This window comes from Gopherus flavomarginatus, chromosome 9, assembly GCF_025201925.1.
Source record: "Gopherus flavomarginatus isolate rGopFla2 chromosome 9, rGopFla2.mat.asm, whole genome shotgun sequence".
Classification (NCBI taxonomy): domain Eukaryota; kingdom Metazoa; phylum Chordata; order Testudines; family Testudinidae; genus Gopherus; species Gopherus flavomarginatus.
This window is the reverse complement of record NC_066625.1, coordinates 76,259,533-76,280,145: the sequence shown is the minus strand read 5'-3', so window position 1 is coordinate 76,280,145 and position 20,613 is coordinate 76,259,533. Positions and strand designations below refer to the sequence as shown.

General features: G+C 40.4%; 1 protein-coding gene across 2 annotated transcripts in view; it reads left to right on the top strand.

Moving 5' to 3' along the window:
- Positions 1–20,613, top strand: part of CEMIP (cell migration inducing hyaluronidase 1) — a 141,185-nt gene that overhangs the window by 72,399 nt on the left and 48,173 nt on the right. The window contains exons 2-10 of one of the 2 annotated variants that reach the window (XM_050967800.1): positions 2,708–2,810; positions 5,888–6,037; positions 6,733–6,871; positions 9,094–9,330; positions 10,665–10,844; positions 16,344–16,414; positions 17,167–17,262; positions 17,901–18,022; positions 20,376–20,517. In XM_050967800.1, the coding sequence (XP_050823757.1) occupies positions 2,753–2,810; positions 5,888–6,037; positions 6,733–6,871; positions 9,094–9,330; positions 10,665–10,844; positions 16,344–16,414; positions 17,167–17,262; positions 17,901–18,022; positions 20,376–20,517 (1,195 nt within the window). In that variant the 5' untranslated portion in view covers positions 2,708–2,752. Of the gene's footprint in view, positions 1–2,707; positions 2,811–5,884; positions 6,038–6,732; positions 6,872–9,093; positions 9,331–10,664; positions 10,845–16,343; positions 16,415–17,166; positions 17,263–17,900; positions 18,023–20,375; positions 20,518–20,613 lie in introns of both variants that reach the window. The other variant, XM_050967798.1, reaches the window with a different exon arrangement.

Sequence of the window (20,613 nt, the reverse complement as noted above, 5' to 3'; positions counted from 1 at the left end):
TAACCAATGTGTTATAAATGAAAGACCAAACCATTCATTTTAGAAAATGTATGCCTTCAAACAAAACTGATGTGCCTCAGTCATCGTTACAAAGTTGCTTTCACATGCACCGCTGTACTGCGGTATCACAACAGCACAGTTTGTACTTATACTTAAAATAGACAATACCTACCCTATTTCAAATCAGATTGTGTAATAACGGTGGACAGATGTTGACTTCTTAATGGTCACTGTGGTACTTCAATAACACTTACTATAACATTGTTAGCTTATAAAATGTTGACACTGTTAAATGGTCAGACGCATGCTGCTTAGTTCTGACCACAATCCTACTGAACAGTTACTACTCACTGAAAATGTACATCATTCAGAGATTAAGCCATTACTGAGTAGAGCTGGGCAGAAAATAGATTTTCCATTTTGCAGGAAATTCCATTATTTTGAAATTTCACCAGTTCCAAAATGGAATGAAATTTTTTTTTTAATTTCCAGAAAAATGAAATTCTAAAAAAGTCATGTTTTTAAACACCTGGGACATTTCATTTTGATAAAACAGAAACATTTCATTTTAATTTTGACTTTTTAACTTTCTTCAAACTGTTTTTATATAAAATCACGATTTCATTTGGAAAAGTCATTTTGAAATGAAAAATCAAAGTATTTGAGACTGAAAATGCCAAAACAGGATGTTTCAACATTATTGAAATGTTTTTACTTCATCTTTTTAACAAAATTTTGTCAAAGTTGGCATGTTCTTCAAATCATTTTGATGAAAATGGCTTCCTTTTTTTTTTTTTTTTTTTTTTTGGAGTTGGGTGGGAAGGTTTGATGACAAAATTCAGACCAACACTATTACCGTGTATATTGCTTTTTCTCTACTATCCTGCAATATCCCTTTTATCACTGAGTATCATGTGGCATGCTGTCTGTATTGTCACTCATGGATAGAATGTGCTTTCACTCAGTGGGCATGAGCCATGTGACCAGCAATCCTCATGTTACCATGCCCTACAACTGTACAAGCAAACTTATTTCCTGTTGGGATGTTTCTTAGCCAGGGTGACCAGACTGCAAGGTGAAAAACTGGGACAGGGAGTGGGGGGTAATAGGTGCCTATATAAGACAAAGCCCCAAATATCAGGACTGTTCCAATAAAATCGGGACATCTGGTCACCCTATTCTTGATAAATTTGGTTGTAATGCTACTTTTAATACAATGCCCCAAATTTCATGGCAATATGTTCTGGGTAAGTAGTTGTAATTAAAATTTTACCTTTTACATGCAAAGCACAGACACCTCCTGTATTTATTTCAGCTGTGGAATTTGTTCCAGACTAAATCTTGGGGTTTTTTTAATTACAAGAGGATAAGTACAATAATTGAAGTTTTCTTAGGTAAGAAATTGGAGCTCCCCAGAGTTATCTTTTATTGTTTTTACCTGTATAATTCCAAACCAATGTGATTTTTCTAAACAAATATTCGACACTCTTTTACTTTGCAATATGAACAGGTTCCTTGTGTCTGCATAAGGAGGTTTATTTAATTTGGAAGAGAACCTAAGGGTCTTATTTACAACCAAACATTGTGTTTGAAGAGACTGCCCTCAAGATGCTCACACAACTATCAGTGACTTTAAAAGCAAATGTAGATAAATACAAAGAGGAGCCTAAACTGATGTTAGTTGACATACAGAAGAACCCTATGGATATAACAGATGAATAAGCAATCTGTCCAATGATATGGTGACTCTGTATTATGTTATAACCATTATACGGATTACAAACAAGTTTCTTTAAAAGTCCATCACTACAGAAGTGCACAATGAAATGTAATGGCTCCAAGGACTATACTGGTTAAAGAATATGGATTTTAAACAATACCTTACAAATACATACTAGTGAACATTTTACATAAGTAGTATGCACAGAAATACATAACCTTTGACCTATTCATGTCCATGAACTCTCCTCAGCATGAGGCAGAGTTGCATAATCAGGCCTTTTAGCAAATGGACTTTAATCACAGTAATCCTAGACACAGTGGGATTACTTAAAGACAGCACTCCAGCCCACTCCAAATCTAAATTTCATGACACTGAAGCTAGATCTTCAGGGGGGAAATTTCTAAAAGCATCCTTTAGCTTTGTTCCCAGATTTGCAATTTGGAGTGGCTGAGTGACTGAGCACCCAAAAGTCCAGAAGGTGCAGCTTCAAAACTGCAACTGTGACCACAGGTCAGAATTTTGGGATGCACATAACATGGTTGTGAGAACACAGGCATACGCTTTAAGGTACTCACATTGAGGCCACTCTGAAAATCTGATCCTGTGTTGTTTTCATTTTTGAGGGGGAGGTTGAGGGTGGGTGGAGGAGGAGGGTTGCACATGTGAGTATGCAGCCATCCACAGTCCTGATACCATATGTGTTTATACTGCATTCCTAAGAGGTTTCCTGTCACATGTTGTGATTTCCTTCTGTGTACATGTTTGAATATCTGAATATTAAACCTAACAAAGGGGAATATGTTGGGTGGCGGGTGTTCTTGTTTTCCTGTTCTTCTCTAACAAGTCAAGAAGGGTGAAAAGTGAAGGCCTGCTTAGTCAGAAAACAGACTATAACCCTTTCTCCATGTCATGTGTAACTTTTTTGCTTAAAATATGCTTGAGTTGACAAAGATCTAATTCCTGTCTTGGTGTTCTTTGTCACAGGTCTCCACAGAACTAAGGATACTGAAAGCAGCCTCCCTTCCCAGGATGGACCTGGTCATCAGTTTTGTTTCTCTTCTATTTGTAATCTCTTCTGTACGCACCGGTAAGTTTCCAGCCAGCAGAAGGTATCTAAATAACAACAGTATTTCTAATTTGGGAAAGTGCAGCTGTAGGTCAGGTGTCTTTTCAGTCCTTGATCCAGTGTCTGCAGGGAGCTTATAGCACAAGCAATGTGGGGAAATACATAATGGGATTCGTTCCCCAGCCTCCCTAGTTTAGAGCAGCTTCGTTAAAGGCAAAGGAGAAAACTATTAAGCAGTTGAAAATGCTACGTGAAGTGAAGAAGCTGAATAAGTCAAGTTTATAAAATAGCCGAAGAGTTGTCATTCTGAGATGTGCTTTGAGCATTTTATTGCATTGTCCTAGCTCTGCCCTCATGGCTAGAACATTAGAAAATATGGGGAGAGCAAAAAGCCGTCCTGTCCCAGGATGCTTCCTCGGTCCTTCTTTGGGTCTTGCTGATAAATGTAAAAGCATTTCATGCATTATGTTCAGCCTCTCCAAGCTACATTTCTCCTCACTGTGGTATTCTCTATATTCTAAGAGTGGCTGATTTGTTTCTGACTTTTTAAAATTCCCCCTAATTTAACCCCCAAAGCCAACACTAAGCAACAACATAAGGTACACTGCCATTACTGTGCTTAGGGAATTTTAGGCACAAAAGAAAGTATAGCTAATTCCGCAGAGTACCCTGAAGGGGAACTGGCATCTGAGTGCAAAAAGACCAGGAGATTCATAGATAAGGCTGACATTTCATCTATGATAAAGTAAATGGGTACTAGAGAACCTGTTAACCCTTTTAGCTGTTTCAGTCCTTCTATGGCTGGCAATGGATGTCTTGCTGGAGAACACAGGATTGGATTGTAGAGTTTCTCCACTGCTCCTGGTATGAATGGGTTAAGAAAGGAGCTTGGACCTTTAACTCTGAATTATCCTGGCTTTTGCTAATTTAAATCCAAGTCATAAGAGTAAATCCCCTCCCCCTAACCTATGTCTACTTCTCTGCCTGTCGTTAGACTATGAATTCCTCAGGGCTGGTGCTGTCTTTTCTTGAATGTTGGGAAAGCACCCACGATAAATAAATAGTAATAATGAGCTGCCTTTTACCCATCCAACTTAGCCTGTTTGGAAGATTTACACCTTTACATTTGACTCAAATGTCAGTGTCTGTGATTGATTTTTATAATCTCGATGTGAGCACACATCCAATTATTCTTGTCCCTCCTAGAACCCTTGATCTTTTCTTTTGACTGTTGTCTATTCAAATTAGTGTTATTTTCAGGCATCTGCTTACAATGCAGGTTCTATCTACTGCCTGAATTATTTCTTTTTCAGGCTACTCTTATTAATTCTATACATCTCCCAGTAGAGATCAAGAGCCTGAATCTGATCTTTTCTCCTCCAGTGTAAATTGGGAGGAATACCATTGATACCAATGGAATCACTCCAGTTTGAACTGGTGCACATATTTGATTTGAGTCCTCGATGTTTTTCAGTGTTTGAATCACGCTCAACAATTATTAGCATTCTTTGACTCGATCCCTGCATTTCTGTATAAAGAACTCATCCAGAGCCAGGACACATGTTGCACACATGAAATGTCACTTGCTACCTTAGATAATTGGTCCTTTGGAGTCTCAGTCCTTAAGAGACACCAAACCAGTGGCTGATCCAATTCTATTGTTTTCTCAAGAGTTGGAGTTGATTTGGGATCTGACAGGAAACTGAGTGAGTGCAGATGGACAGATTTTGTTCAGGATGTTACAGAAGTCCAATTGTCCTTCTGGTTTTCTAGTGGCAAAAGAATACAGAATATATAGCTCTCTAGTTGTCACAGTATTTCTTGATGTCAGTGAGAGAAATCTTGACAGTAAGAGAGTCTTAAAACTGATCACACTGGATGAAGTTCCAAGAACTGCTGAGAACCTGCAACTCCCATTAATGGGAAAGGGTTCATGGACAATGGGAGTTTAAACAATCTTCTTTAATTAGGAAGTTTTTAGTCATCATGAAACAAACACACGCCCACCCCTTGTTGAACTAGAGTAGACATGGGGCTAATGTGTTGGGTAAGATTAAAGCAGAGAAATATCTTATCTTAAATACTTGTAACTTGAGATGCCCTTGGGTTTAGTACATGAGCACAGTTGAGATATGTATGTGTGTGGAGACCAATGATGTGCAACCCTCGGGAGGGTGGATCCTTCTCTTTTGAAAGATATAATGAAGCCAACCATTCTCTCATGAGATTTCGAGCTCTTCCTGGCTTTAGTCAGACTGGAATCTCCCTGAGAACTCTCCTGGCTATTATGGTATTTAAACCACTCATGCTTCCAATCCCAACTGAAGAGTAAAAGTTGTAGAAGTTTATGGCTTTTTTCCCCCTTTAAGTTTACCAGACCTCACAGGTATTGTTTGGCATTAGTTCGTGTTTAGGTGATGGTTCAGGTTGGGTCTTATTTTCTCCTTTTTCATTTGCTCCCCAGAGCAGACACCTTTGTGCAGCTAGTGGCAGACTGCCCACATTATGGCTGGACATTGACAGGCAGAGCTGTAACATTAAAGGCAAAATCCTCCCCTTTTCTCTACCACTATCTTGATGCGGTGGGACCAGTGATGTTTTGCTGTGCAAGGTAGTAAGGTTTTTTGTGCTTCCTGAGTCCAGCAGAGCATGGAGTAATGGTCTCAAGTTGCAGTAGGGGAGGTTTAGGTTGGATATTGTGAAAAAGTTTTTCCTTAGGAGGGTAGTGAAGCACTGGAATGGGTTACCTAGGGAGGTGATGGAATCTCCTCCTTTAGAGGTTTTTAAGGTCAGGCTTGACAAAATGATTTAGTTGGGGGATTGGTTCTGCTTTGAGCAGGAGGTTGGACTAGATGACCTCCTGAGGTCTCTTCCAACCCTGATATTCTATGAAACTATGTTCCCAAACTTATCATTTTCCTTTTATCGTGACCCAAATACAGTCCAATCAAGGTGGGACATCTTTGCATTACAGGGAAGAGGCATCCTCTTTGAATGTAATTTATCGAGCATGACAACATCAAGGGCATAGATATAACATTTTCTTCCTTGAGTGAATCCAGGATAATTTTATCATCTCCCTTCATCTCTATCAGCAGAAGCAGCCTCAGCGTGTCCTGATCAGGATCCTGAGCTGGAACCCTGGAACGCTGGTCATGATGAAGAGCAACATATTGAAATCGGCAAAGACAGGAAGTTCCTTCTCTCTTCCTCTGCAACCGTCCACTCTATCCACATCACAGATGGAGGTAAATCCTTCTGCCAGCCTGAGAGCCAAGCCAGGGGACAAGGGTTCTCCATTAGGTCTACTTAGATCAGCACATATGGCACAGGGACAGCTTCCTCCAGGGTGCTCTGAGGTAGAGCAAATATTGGATAATGCCAACTTCAGTTTCGTACCAGGGTGGGTGGTGATAGGGATGATATCAGCTCTGGGCAGCTAAGAGTAGCTTGTTGGTTGTCTTCTCTGGCGAATTTACAAAAATACATCAACTTGCTTAATAGTTCTGGTCCTACAGTTTCCTTTGTAAACCCTATCCTAGTAATTTGCTGTACAGATAATGTCCTAATAAAGCAAGGATATTCTTAGGGTCTCAGGACAAGGCAGATATGTGTTTACTCTTTGACTGGAAGGACAATATCCTATTTTGTTGCTGATGAGTGCTAGCATTAATCACTTTTATTCAGCATTAACTCATAAGTTCTTGTGCAGTCTCCTATTCAGTCCTTCTCTATACAAAACTCCATTGACCTCAATGAGAGTTTGTCTGAGTAAAAGCCGAATAAACACTTTAGGATCTGGCCCTGAAGCAGTTTTGGGGAATATATTTGACATTTCTTTCTGATGTAATTGGGAAAGCTGGCCCTGCTTTTTGCACAGTAGCACCACTAACTCTGGTGACTTGCTATGTTTTAAAACTTCATACCGTTATTTTTTCCTTAGGAAAACTGATCATTAAGGACAATACGCAGCCTATAGTTTTGCGAACTCGACATATATTGATTGAAAATGGAGGAGAGCTACATATCGGCAGTGAGCTATGTCCATACCAAAGTAATGTGATGATCATCTTATACGGGCGGTATGTACCTAAAGAACATGAATCCCCTAACTTAGTGCTAGATCTCTATATTACATGTTCCCTTTCACAATGCAGAGATACAAAATAATAATCGCAGTTAAGGTTTCACTGACATTAAACATGAATCACTCGCGCAAACAATGCTTTGTGGGAGGCTTCGTGGCCTATTGAGCTAATTAACTTTACAAAAAAAAAAGAGAGAAACTTTGAGACCTGGTTTTGAGTCGTGTTTGACATATCACAAAACTGCCACATATTTCACCACCAATTGATCTCATTAGCTGTCTTGCTCAAGAGATTTTGTAGCCTATCCATTCTTTCAAATATTTTAAAGTCAGAGGAAAAAAGGCCCAACGTTTCCATTATTTTCTTGCAGTTACCTTGGTCTGAAAATTTTTTCATGCCTAAATTTCTTTCCTCCTTATGACAGAGAGAGGGAGAGGTGACAGGTGTCCCTGATGGACTGGGGTACCACTGAACCTGCCGGTTCCACCAGTCTGGGTTCCGTTACATTGCCCTGCTGAGCCAGGCTCTCGAACCTCCTCCCGCACACACTGGTAGGGCCACAGCCAGCTGCAGAAAGACACAGACACTGCGTGTGAAGACTCAGCTCGGGAATTCCCCAGCACTCAAGTGTACACCCCCTCTAGAGTGTAAACCCAGAATTGTATTGTCTTGCATGGCACAGAAAACTGTACAGTTTAAGCTCATGAAATTCGCTCCCTCCCTCAATGTGGAGGAAGATCTGCACAGCTTTTTGCCCCCCAGTTATGAATTGCACAAACTGGTTTATAGAAACCAAAACCAAATTTATTAACTACAAAGGATAGATTTTAAGTGATTATAAGGCGTAGCAAACAGAGCAAAGCCGATTACTGAGCAAATAAAGCAAACACGGAAACTAAACTTAATCCACTAAAGAAACTGGCTACAAGTAGTAATTTCTCACCCTAAGTGTTGTTTTAAGCAGATAAACTGCTCTTGCTTGCAGTTTAGAATGCCAGATATTCCTTTCACAGGCCGGACACCTTCTAGCCTGGATCCAATCCTTTCTTCCCCAGATCAGTCTTAGGTGTTTTCTGCAGTCATCTTGGGCAGGGATTCAGTGAAGAACAGACCTAGATTAACTCACTTCTCTGCCTTAAATAGGATTTATATATGGTGAGAATCCTTTTTTCCCCCGCTTGGTTCCCATCGCTATTAATGGACAAATACTAGTAGGCCAAGATGGGGTCCAGTAGCAGGTGACATGATACATGACCTTGCCGTGTCAAAGCAGCACCCCAGGAAGCTTCTCAGGAAGGTGGGAGATTAACATCTTCAGCGTCCTATTGTTCTCCCTAATGGCCCATCCAGGCTGATTGCCTACTGTCTGGTGGGCATTCCCCAGGTATAAACACAGTTGTAATTGTTACATAGGCAATACTTCAGATACAGAAAAGATGCATGCATACAAATGGGATAATCATAGTCCTTACATCATAACCTTTCCAATGATACCTCACATGATCCATCTTACATAAAACATATCTTAGTTATGCCATGTTCATATTCTAACAATATCTCTATGAAGAATATGGGGTGTAGTGTCACAAGAGGTAACTCAGTCAAAGAAATAGACTTCTGTGCAAAGTGCTCTAATGTTTCAAGTTGGTAAAGATTACTTTCTATTCACTCAGGCCTGGCTGATACACAGCTTTTGTACTGATATAACTACTTCAGCTAGGGATGTGGTTTGCTTTAAAAAAAAATAGTTATACAGTTACAACTGCTAGTGTGCATGCAGCTATACCAGCATAGCATATTCCCCTTCCCATATGGGAAAAGCTATCCTTGTGTAAGCCCATTTATACCAATATAGCTGTATCCACACTAGGTGTGTTGTACTGCTTTCCTGCCAGTACAACTTTTGTGTGTCAACAAGCTTCCAAAGTGAAATGTCGATAGTAATCTAAAAGAACAACAAACTAGTGATAATGAGTCAGCTGCCATGTCTGTCCTAAATTGTCTCTGACCCCTGTTGTTAGTGTTATTTCAGACAAAGAATTTATTTTCTATAGAGTCCCAGCATTTTGCATTTCTTAGGATCTCTTGAAAGAAATACATTCTAAACATGTTGCTTCCTCTCCTGTCCAGCACTACCAGCACTTGGTGGGAGGCTTTGTGTTGGCTTAATAGTAAAATATTCTAATTCATATGTGTGTGTATTTTTTACCCTACAGAGCAGATGATGGCATCCTGCCAGACGCTGACTTTGGGCAAAAATATATTGGGGTCGGTCGAGGTGGAACCCTGGAGATCCATGGTGAGAAAAAGTTGTCCTGGACTTTTCTAAACAAGACTCTTCACCCTGGTGGCATGGAAGAAGGTGGCTACTACTTTGAAAGAAGCTGGGGGCATCGAGGTGTCATTGTCCATGTTATTGACCCCAAAACAGGGGCAGTCGTCCATTCAGATCGGTGAGTCAGTTTAGAGCCATCAGTATCTGGAAACTTTTGACATTACCTTAAAGGCAGCATCAGCGTCAGATCAGAGATGGGCAAAGGGAATTTCCAGTGACAGATTTATGTAGGTCTCATTGTATGCCTCGCTATAGCTCTTGTCAATTCCGTAGTCTCCATAACCGAATTAGGGCCCAATCCTGCAATATGATGAATGACTTCAACTCCCTGCAAAGTCAGCAAGCTCAGCACCTTGCAGGATCAGGCCTTTAATGTGCTTCAAAGACAGTTGTTACATGGAGTCCTTAGGTTTTTCTGGGCATTTTACCCAGAAACTTCTTTCTGATGGGTCATTAGCAAGTACTAGATTATTACATACGAAATTATTATTATGTATATGTTTTGTGGTAGTTCCTAGGAACGTTTAGTCATGAACCAGGACCCTATTGTGCTGAGAGCTGTAAAACAAAGAACAAAAAGATGGATCAGGCCCCAGCAAGCTTACAATCTAAGCAAACTAGTATCCTAACTGGGCCCTGAAGAACTGCTTCAGACAAACCTCTCATTGACTTGAAAGGAGATGCAGAGCTGCTGGCTGAATTCCAACTGAAGAAGCACTGTAGTCTCACACCAAAAATAAATGATGCATTTTTCCTTGTGCTCACTTCAATCAAATTTGGGTTCCTTCTCTAAGAAAACATGTTACCACCAATTAAGACAATTAACAGTTTTAAATATTCAAAGCTTTAAAAAAGTTTATGAAGAACTGCTGATTGTAGGGGTTTTTATCTGAGAGCTAGGGTTTTTTTTTTAAATGGAGGCATGCATCTTATTTCTAATCTGGTATTACATTACTTATTGTGCAGTTATTTCCTTTTGTATTACTCCGGTAGCGGCACCCCTTTTTTTAACTAGAATAAAAAACAATCAAGCAAACAAAGCACCCAACAACAACAACGACAAAACAAAACATCATCCTAGAAAGTATATCAGTAAAAAAAAAATAATCTTTTTTTCTCTCTTCCTACATACCTACCTACTTTTTTCACCTGCCACTATTTCTCATACGGGGCGGTTATTGTTACAGTTTTGCTGTTTCGTTATCTAGAACTTAGGCAATTCTCTGAATTAGTTTTATGGAAAACCATAATGTATTCTTTTAAACAAACCAGTATAATAATCATTCCATTTCACTATACTATTAAGTAGCACTTTTGCAAGGAATGATGTATAATGGTATCTGTAGCAATACAAACATGTAGATCTCTCTGTATAATGCCTATTTTTAACCAGAGGGAATATACAGAAGGTGTGATGCTCCCTGGTGTAAATGTTTCTTTTCTTTCCTTTAGGTTCGATACCTACAAACTGAAAGGGGAAAGTGCCCGTCTTGTCCAGTATTTGAGAGCAATTGACAATGGCATGATCCTGTCAGTAGCAGTGAATGATGAAGGGTCTAGAAACTTGGATGACTCAGCCAGGAAAGCAATGACCAAACTGGGCAGCAAGCATTTCCTCCATCTTGGGTTTAGGTATGTGCCTATCCTGCCAGTTCTGCCAGCACAGAGCACTTATTATGCTTTTCATATAGCCAGATAATTCTACTGTATCAAAGGCACAACGTTCTTTCGCACTGTGAAAAATTTTCCTTTTTTCTTTGCAAACTTTTAGCAGTTAATTAAATAGCCTAAGATGCATTCAGTGTCTATATTGGGCAGTTTTATTAGGAGTTTGAGGAATAACACATGATTCACATTAAAAGGCATGTATTTTTCCATGATAACCCCATAAGTTATCCATTCCTGTTTGTTTCCATGCCATACCCTAGAGATTTAGGATGTTTGTATCAATCTCTCCAGTGTACTGTATATACATATCGTTCTCTTGGGTAAACAAACTTTAGGACTAGTATAACAGCCATATAGCCCTGGCTAAATACATAGACAGACATTCTGGAAAATATATTATATAACTAATCAAATGTATATTTGGGATTTGTGCAGCACGTAATTTAGTATGCATTATATTTACCCTGTAGACTGTAAAAGTCCTTTGGCCAATATACAGTATATGTTGGCACACATACTGTTTTAGAGAATATGTACTATTTGCCCAGTTGAAGTCCTAGTTTATCACGTTGCTCTGCATTTTTTAAAAGTGGTTGTTTGTTACCCAATAGGTCATAGTCTATATAAAGTCTGGAGGAGTCATTGTGGACCATTTTTAAAAAAATCCTTCAAGAACAGAGCCAAAGGCCAATCTTTGTGAACATGTGTGTGACAATTAGGTAGCCGCAGATGGAGAACATTTTCATTCTGGTATATCTGGAAACTTAGCCATGAGGGTCCCTTATCTGTTACAGGGAATTCGATGCACTATATTGAGAATTCCTATTAAATAACCTAGTCTGCAAAAAAATAGGTAAAAAACTGAACAAACTAAAAAACCCAGTATCTCCTCCCAGATACTCACAGTCCATGTTATGGCCCAATGGCCTGGCAGATTTCTGCTTCTGTAATTCTAGTTTTGAGACACAGAAAGAGACTTTGAAAATCCTGCATCTTTTTTCCTGTCTTGCAACGGGGAACAATTTTTTTTTTCATAATTTTGGTGAAACTGCTCCTGGTATTTTTATCCAACAGTGGCATTTTAATGTTAATTTCCAGCGCCTTTACTACAGGTACTTATAATGGAAATGCCTAGAGAATCTGATTCATTGTGTTATGACTCAGCTCTGCCATGAACTAGCAGTTGCCATCTAAAAGCGAACACTTGCCACGCTGCTACTTGAGCTCCTGCAGCATTTTTCTGTATTTTAAAATAGGGAACAGTGGTGCCCACTCAGGTATTTCTTGGGTAAGAGGGCAACTTCTCCTTCCCCCCACCTCACTGGCTGGAACTCATTCCAGTGCCCACTCATCCCCCCCGCCCCAGGGACCCTGGATTTCCCTTGGCTGGAGAGTCTCACCCTCATACCCACACATTGCATGAGTCAGTGCTGCCAGGAGTTGAGTTCTCAGCAGGCTTCCCTGCACTCCACCCCACAGGAACAGACTCCCTGTGCACCAAGTTGCAACATCATTTGGCATGGATGCCCTTCCATCTGGATGGAGGAGTGGCCAAGCCAAATTTGAGTGGCATTGTGACCCTGTGCACCCGCCTGCAATGCCACTCGCTGAAATTGGGCCTGGCCACAGCTTTGTCTGAAATTTGACTTGGCTGCTGCTCTATACAGTGTTGTGACCACACAACCAGAGTGCTGCTCTGGATCACGCAGGGAGCACATGTACTGATTTAGTACAGGACCTCTAAAAGTTGTCTGGCCAGAGTCCCCTCAGTTCCATTTTATATATGGAATTTTGAGCAAGTGCAAAAACCTGGCGTGTGTGTGGAGAATGCACCTCTTCTTTTTGACAGGGAAATAACAGCAACATCTTGGGTCTTCTGATGTAGTAATTCATGGCAAATGTTGACCCTTTAAGGGTGACCATTGTGTAACATACAGATTTGTAAAAATACTTGCATCCCTGTGTACTAGTTAAGTGCATCTGCCACTTTTTAAAACGTTACCTCTGAAGTCCCAATGACTTTTTTTAATGAGTCTTGGTCTCCTGTGACAGATTTATAGAAGTATTAGGTGTCTAAAGATGTAGACAGCTGCCTAGTGAGATTTTCAAAACCCACTAGGCACCTGTCTACATCTTTAGACACCTCACACTTTCAATAGGAGTTAGACACCTAACTTACTTAGGCACTTTTGAAAGTGTTATTTTAAAACTCGATCAGGATAACAGACTAGCAAAGATTCTCTGTTCCACAATGCCCCAGTGCCTGATTATTAGCTTCTAAATTATAAACAATCAAAGCCTGGAATCCTTACTCAGGCAAAATTCCTGTTTGAAGTCATTATTTACTGAGGCCAATGTTCTCTGAGTTTTGCCTGAGTTAAGGATTGCAAGGTTTGGTCCACAAATAACACATGAGCCACAAACACCCTGTAACCTGGGATGCCTTTATTCAGAACCAGATCCCAAACTTCGACTGTCTCCTTTCTCTACACCAGGATGAACCCAAAGCCTGAACTGGAACAACCTCATTTGGTTCTGAATTCTTCAGCTTAGACCCATCTCTACTCTGAGCAGAAACTCAACTGCAAACCTATATTTGTACCAGAATCAGATAATAACAAAGATGGTTATATCTGACCCCTTTCTCCTCTGCAGTGCAGTAGATAGTGAGGGAAAGGGACTGGATGTTATTTTAATGTCATTTTTGAACTTGCGCCTGGATACCGCATATCAACAGCTACATAATCATACAAGAAAGTCTGAATGCTACGCTGCCTCTTGTTAGGTTTTTACTCTGTAGTAGTTAGTGATTTTCAGTGCACTATACACTTAGGCATATTTTTAGTACTGCTAAAGTAAGTGCCTTTCAAAGGTAAAAAGTCCCTGCTCATTCTGGACAGTATAAAGTACTGCAGTTTTGTAAAAATTACTCTAGGCGATTTGCTAGATTATATATCCACCCTCTAAACTACACTGCAGAGGAGGAGTCAGACAATGGGCAGTGGATTGATTGCTCTCTCTTTCTGATCATCCTAAAACATCTGTTGGCTTGATGACGGGCTGACAGTACTAAATCAAACACCTGTGTGCTAGATCTGTACGGCGCTATGTCTGTTGCTGATGACAGATTGCGAATGTTGCTGAGACAATAACTGGTGCAACCCCAGCTAGTAATTTTGGGGTCAGATATTTGTTTCGCATTTTTGAAAGTGCCAGATGAGTCAGGTTACTCAGTCATTGCCTGGGTAATTTACTGGTACTATGGGCTACACAGGGAGATTGATAGACAGAAACCATCTGTCTCCACTTCTGTCACACTAAACCAGGTCCTGAGCTGCCATAAATCAGCATTGCTCCATTAAAGTCAAAGGAATGATGATTTACATCAGCTGAGCATCTGGCTCATGATGTCTGTTCCTGTTGCCCATTTGCTGAATCCAGAAAAATCAGAATGAATAGAAGAGCTTCCTCTTCCTTGTTTCACTGAGAAATGACTATGCCCTTTAAATAAGGAGTTTTTTTTTAAATAAATCAATCAAGACAAAGTCTTTCAGAACTAGCTGCTAACAGTTCTGATTAGAACCTCACTCTGGCATCAGTGGTGCTACTCTGGGTTCATACAGGCATAAAGGAGGTGGAATTCAGTCCTCGCATTTCACGCCATCAGGACATGTTACATATGGCCACGTGCATTAGGATGAACTGGCTTAACTATGCTGTTAGCCATAAACTAATGCGGGAAACCAAATACTGGGAAGAACGAAACGGGTGCAAATATTAGTTTAAGAACAAACTGAACTGTTCTGCAATGTATTTTGAATGCTCTTGGCCTTGTTTATTTTTTAATCATATTTTTGTCATTTGTTTTTATTTTTGTTAATCCCCAAAAAAAGGAAGTCGGTGGGGGGGGGAAGTCTGTCCTGCCTGCTGAGTGATAAAATGTCATTTCTTCCACTGTCCCACCCCTCCCTTTCTCTCTGGATGGAGATCATAGCACTCCAATGCCTTTGGCACTCAGTGTGCAGGAAAGTTTTCCAGCAGGAGCATCTGGCTCCCTGGCAGACGCCTCAGGCAGTTGTGCTGGCAGCTTCGCAGCTTCCCCTTGGTCTGTCCTGTGGTCAGGACACTGATGAGCTGCTGGAGCTGCCTTGATTTTTTGAGAAGCCATTTTCTTTACATTAACAGGGTGTATATGTCACCCCCTGTTCTCACTATGGGACCAGGCCTACTCAGAATCTGCTCCTACTGAAGTCAAGGGGAATTTAGCCCTTGACCTCAATGGGAACAGAATCAAGCCCTAATAAAGGTGAGATGGCTGGTAATATATAGCGTGTTTTTGATAGTTGGCTTTTAGCGTCCATATATATTGTCTATAGATGCCTGAGGGCAAGTTTTAAAGCCACCTACATTTCAGTTACATCAAATACAATGTGTGAGGTACTGGCTTGGACTCCTAGCATGAAGTCCTGACTTTATTGAAATCAATGGAAGTTTTGCCAAGAGACAGAGGATTTCTCTCATGGGGTTTTTATTTGCTAAATGTTGGGACCTCTCTACTATAGTGGAAGTCCCACAATGCACTTCTTGTTCTGTTGTGATGCACATTATTAATTAATAGCATTCATGGCTGAAGTCTGTTTAGACACATAACAGTAAATCACATTCAGCAGCAGGACAAAACTCCCTGCTCTGACCCATTAGTGCTCTTCTCTAGAGGGTTCATCTCTGAAGTTGAGAGGGCAATTTAGTCTCTGTTCCCCAGACCAGTTCAGTTCACATGCTAGTGTTTCTAGCATTGCTGATAACTCTCTAGTAGATACTGGACTGAGTCCACCTGTGACCATCAGATAGTAACAAACTTCACTTATTATTGGCCTGGGGCTGGAGCTGAACCAGTTATCGTGGCTCATAAATCCCCATTCCTGATCACAGTTTGAAGTGAATAAAATCTTATCTTGTAGCATATCTATGCACCTTTGATAGCAGTTTTTGCCAGAAAATCAATAAAACAGAGTCCATTATAAATCCCCACTGCTCACTACAGGCTGAAACCTGACCTACACCATTTCAGTACAAACTCAATTTGCTTAACCGAATTTGGCTATTTTAAAGTTCTTTTTTTGGGGCGGGGGAGGGAAGCATTGCAGCCACCCAGAGGCATTGCCAGTGTCCCATGTTGCTATCGCCCTAAAACCTCTTTAGATATTCAATAAAAAATGAAGTCCACCTGTTTCATTTATACAACGCTATGATTAATTATATCAAGAAGATATTTGTCTTTGAACCTCATTTCTCTTGTTGCATATTTAGCAAAGCATATTAAGTGTTAAGATATTGTCAAACAAACTGCAGTGTCACATAAATCTGTCTGTTTTGAAGATGGTACACCAGGGAGGAGAAAACAAATGATGCGTGCAAGTACCAGATGAAATAATATAATCATTTCTCATCTTGATTTCTCAGGCATCCTTGGAGTTTTATTACAGTAAAAGGAAACCCTTCCTCTTCTGTTGAAGACCACATTGAATATCTAGGTAATGCAGAAGCAAATGCTTGCTTGAAATTGCCTGGGCAAGTTCCTCCCTGGTATAATTCCATGGAAGTCAGTGTAATTATGTAAGGGATAAATTTGTTCCATGATGTTTGTACTGTCTGACACCATACTACATTGAAGCTATGAACAGGAGTCTTACCTCCTTACATTATCCCCATGTTGTGATGCAGTTGGATGGGATTTGACACAGGCCACTCGTACACAGAAATACAGGACCAGATTCTCAGCTAGTATAAATCAATATAGCTCTGTTGAAGCCAAATTATGTATCCACCTTTTTTACATAAATCAGTGAAATGATCTCAGTTAACATGAGATGAAAATCTAAGACCTGATATTGTACCATGAGAGTCAAAACCCTGCAGCCTATACTAGTTTTTGAGGCTATTTGCTGTGGAATACCATAGTATTTTCTAAATAAAGATAATGACCTGGTTTTTCACAACATAAACTAGCAAACAAAAAATGCAAAATAAAACAAAAACATATGATTTTCTTAATTCACTTGATTTTTTTGAGAATTCCTCCTCTGCAAAAGCAAAGTCTGAGCAGAAGGAGAGTCTGAAAAATCATTCCAAGAGTAGGAGGAACAATTTTGATGGAAATTTTGAGGGCAATTACTGAATCTGCTCTAGTCTCCCAAGAGAGCCAAACACGGGCTTGCTCCATTGCCTATTAAGTCTTAGCTTCTATCACTTGCAAACCATGAAATTGTTAATAATTGTTTTACAGGACACAAAGGATCAGCTGTGGCCAAAGTATTCAAACTATTCCAGGCTGAGAATGGAGAGCATTTTAATGTGTCTTCAACCAGTGAGTGGGTTCAAGGTGAGCCATCTGTTTGCTTGCTAGCAGAGTGACAGCACTTAAACAGTGCTTTTTGAAATATTCCTTTTTCTCACACCAATCACATTCTCTCTTTTTAGAAAGAAAGGGTCTGATATCTGCGAAGGTTGCATTTAATCCAAACAAGAACACAAGCAGCATCTCTATTTCCAATCCCTGCAAGACTCTCTCTGTGTGATTTGAATCCTTTGTCTTTTTTTGCATTGAATGTGACAGTCCATGTGTTAAGACCAAACCAACATACGTCCTCTTATTTCTTTTGATTATGTGGTCACCACTTGTCAGAATGGTGTTTCCGTTAACAAATAGCAACTGATTACAAGCTGACTTGAATATACTGTATACAGAGGGGTGTAGAGAGAAGGGCACAATTCGAGTTCCGCAGCTCTATTAGAAATGCTCATGCTACATACTTAAACCATGTAAATAATTCCATGCTCCCTTGCCTTGCTACGCTTCATAGCATCAGTAAAGTAGCTTCCAGACTAGCCAGGAAAACCAGGAACTAGGCAGTTATTGAAATAACTTGTTCATGGTATTTGAGACTAAATGCTGGTAAGAGCATTTTTGCTGCATTAAGTATGGCTTTCTATAAAACTATCTTTCCTGTTTGTCTCCAGATGTAGAATGGACAGAGTGGTTTGAGAAGCCCCAAAAGGCAAGATCCAAAGACATGGAGAAACTTTCTGACCTCAGAGCGGCAAACCCAGGCAAAATATGTAGTCACCCCCTCGATATCCAGGTAGGACAAACTCCTCATTTTCCCTATAGATTAACTTGCCTGATGAGCAATAGCGGTATACTAAGCAACCAACTGCAGCATCAAAGTCAAGAAAGTTCTAGTAGACCTCAGGCCTTCTTGGTGACTGTGTTGTGAGTGTGAATGCATTTAGTTTCTAGACGTCTCTTGATGCTCTTGCACATAGACTGGCGACAATGATGGTAAATGTTTAACACTAATGGGAGGTTCATAAGACAAACTATATTCCTCACTCTGAGTCTGATCCTGCAGCCCTTATTCACACAACCAGTCCCAGGTCAGTCAATAGGGCTACTGGTGTGAGGAAGGGTTGGAGAATTGGATCCTCTTCTTCAAGTTCTCACTTCTGGAACCTTGAGGGCTGCATATGGGGTTGTGGACAGCATCTGTGCAGTCCACAAAATATGTAGTTTCCTACAGGAAGATTAACGGGGAAAAAAGAGAGGACAGAAATTTTCCAAGGGTCTATAATGGCCTTAGAATGGAAGCTGTCTGAAAAATTAAGCACAAAATGTGACCATAATATTAAAACTACAGGTTGCATTAGATTATGGGGGGAAATGTCTTTGGGCTTGCAGTGATTTTTTAAAGTCCCTGGCTTTTTCTTTGGTAGAAAGAAGTCTGAATTCCATTGTGCGAAACATGTAATTAAATCCTCAAATGCACATGTTGTGGGGGAAAAGTACACCTTGTTATGACTGAAAAAGCTACTTAATGTATGAAGGAAAAATGGCTTTCATTGACAAATTCCCTCTGCATACTTAAATGTCCAGTTGATAAAATTCTGCAGCTCAAGTGCTGCTTAACAGAAGACCGTAAAATGATTGGTACTGTGGGGTTTTTACAGGGTTGGCTTGAGCATTAAGGCATGTAGGAATTGATCCAGCAAACTCTTACTTACCTGAGTAGCCCTTGCTCGCAAGAATAGTTGCATTAAATTTAATTGGACGACTCATGCAATAAGGACTACCTGTACGAACAAGGGCTTCCAGGACAATTTACTCATTGGGGAACAGTTTTTTTCCTCATTGTTCACTATTACTTCCAGGTCAATGGTAAAACTGACTCTAGATGCATTTCAGCTTTTGTTTATGTGTTGGAAGAGGAATTTCAGTTCAGGACATGAGAGCCACTAGGCCAGATACTAATTTAACTAATAGTTGCTTTTGTTCATATGTATTAAAAGTGAAACAAGAAATGCCATATTTTTCTGTTTCTGAAAAGTTATAAATCATGAGCTTCTAAATCTTCAGCTGCTGTAAATCAGTGTAGCCCATTGACTTCATCAGTTTACACCAGCTGCGGATATCAAGTAATCAGAACTAACCTGCCCCAATGATGCTAAGCACAAGAAGAATCAAAATAGAACAAGAAATGTGTAGCCAACGGCACATTTCCCATTGATTGCAGTGAGCGTGTCTATATGAGTGAGTAGGAGTTGCGGGATCAGGCCCCTAATTTAGATGGTGACTCATTTATGAGCCTCGTGCCTTTTTAAAATGAAGGTTATTTGGCTGGTCCTATGCAATGTGTAGCATTTTTATGCAATGGCAAAAACGATTGCAAACAGAGGTCTAGACTCTGGTATTGAATCCCAGCCTTGAGGGGGGATGGTATGGACTGCACTGCCCCAGGAGGAACGCATGCTTGACATGTTGAATCATCCCTTGGGGTGGTGTAACCTGATCCCCTCCCAGCATACCCAGCCAGCTCCACAGGCTGGTTTGTATGTGGGAGAGCAGAAGCCCACCTCTTCTTGCCCCCGTTGCGGCAATTTGTGACCTCAGGGTGCATGAGGGAGCCTTCCTAGTGCTCCCTGAGTATAGAGATAACAATTATCCCTGGCCCTTGCGAGAGAGAGAAGACCCCCATCTCCTTTCTCCTGCAAGGATCAGACACAGTCTGGCCCCAGGTAACGAAATGAGAAAAGTTAAGATGCTTGACAGCCATGAGTTTGTTTGGGCCCATCCATCTGCATTCAGAATCCAAATCTGACCTCAAACTAGTGGAGATCTAAAATCGAGGGAAACAAGGCAGCATTAGCCAAGCTCAGAGTCCTGTTTTTTTTGTGGTTTTTTTGGGAGTGATGTGGGAGTGACATGATTCACCTAGTATTAAATCCATGTGATCTGCATTAAAAAGTTATGGTGCATGAACCAACTAGAGTATATAACTGGATTCTACCCATGATCATTCATCCTGTTTTTTTACATTGTCATTGTGCATCATCTTAATGTTGAGTGATCACCCTCATACCATGCAGAGAGAGAGTAAGAGGATTCAAACGCCATTCATGTTTAATGACGACTCCTGTGCATTTCTATTCTCATCCTAGGCAGCTACACTCTCTGGAGCCAATTTAACAACTGAGGTTTTCTACAAAAGTGGCCACGATTATAGGTTTATGTGCCATGGTAAGGATCAGACAGACGAAGGCTGCCAAAATTACCGAGTGCGGTTCCTGTGTGGCAAACCTGGTATGTGACTCACTTTTTAACGCCCAGCTGCCATGTTATTCAGAGCAGAAATCCCATTTTGAATTTTCCTCCTTCTTCTGAGCTGGCTATTTTATA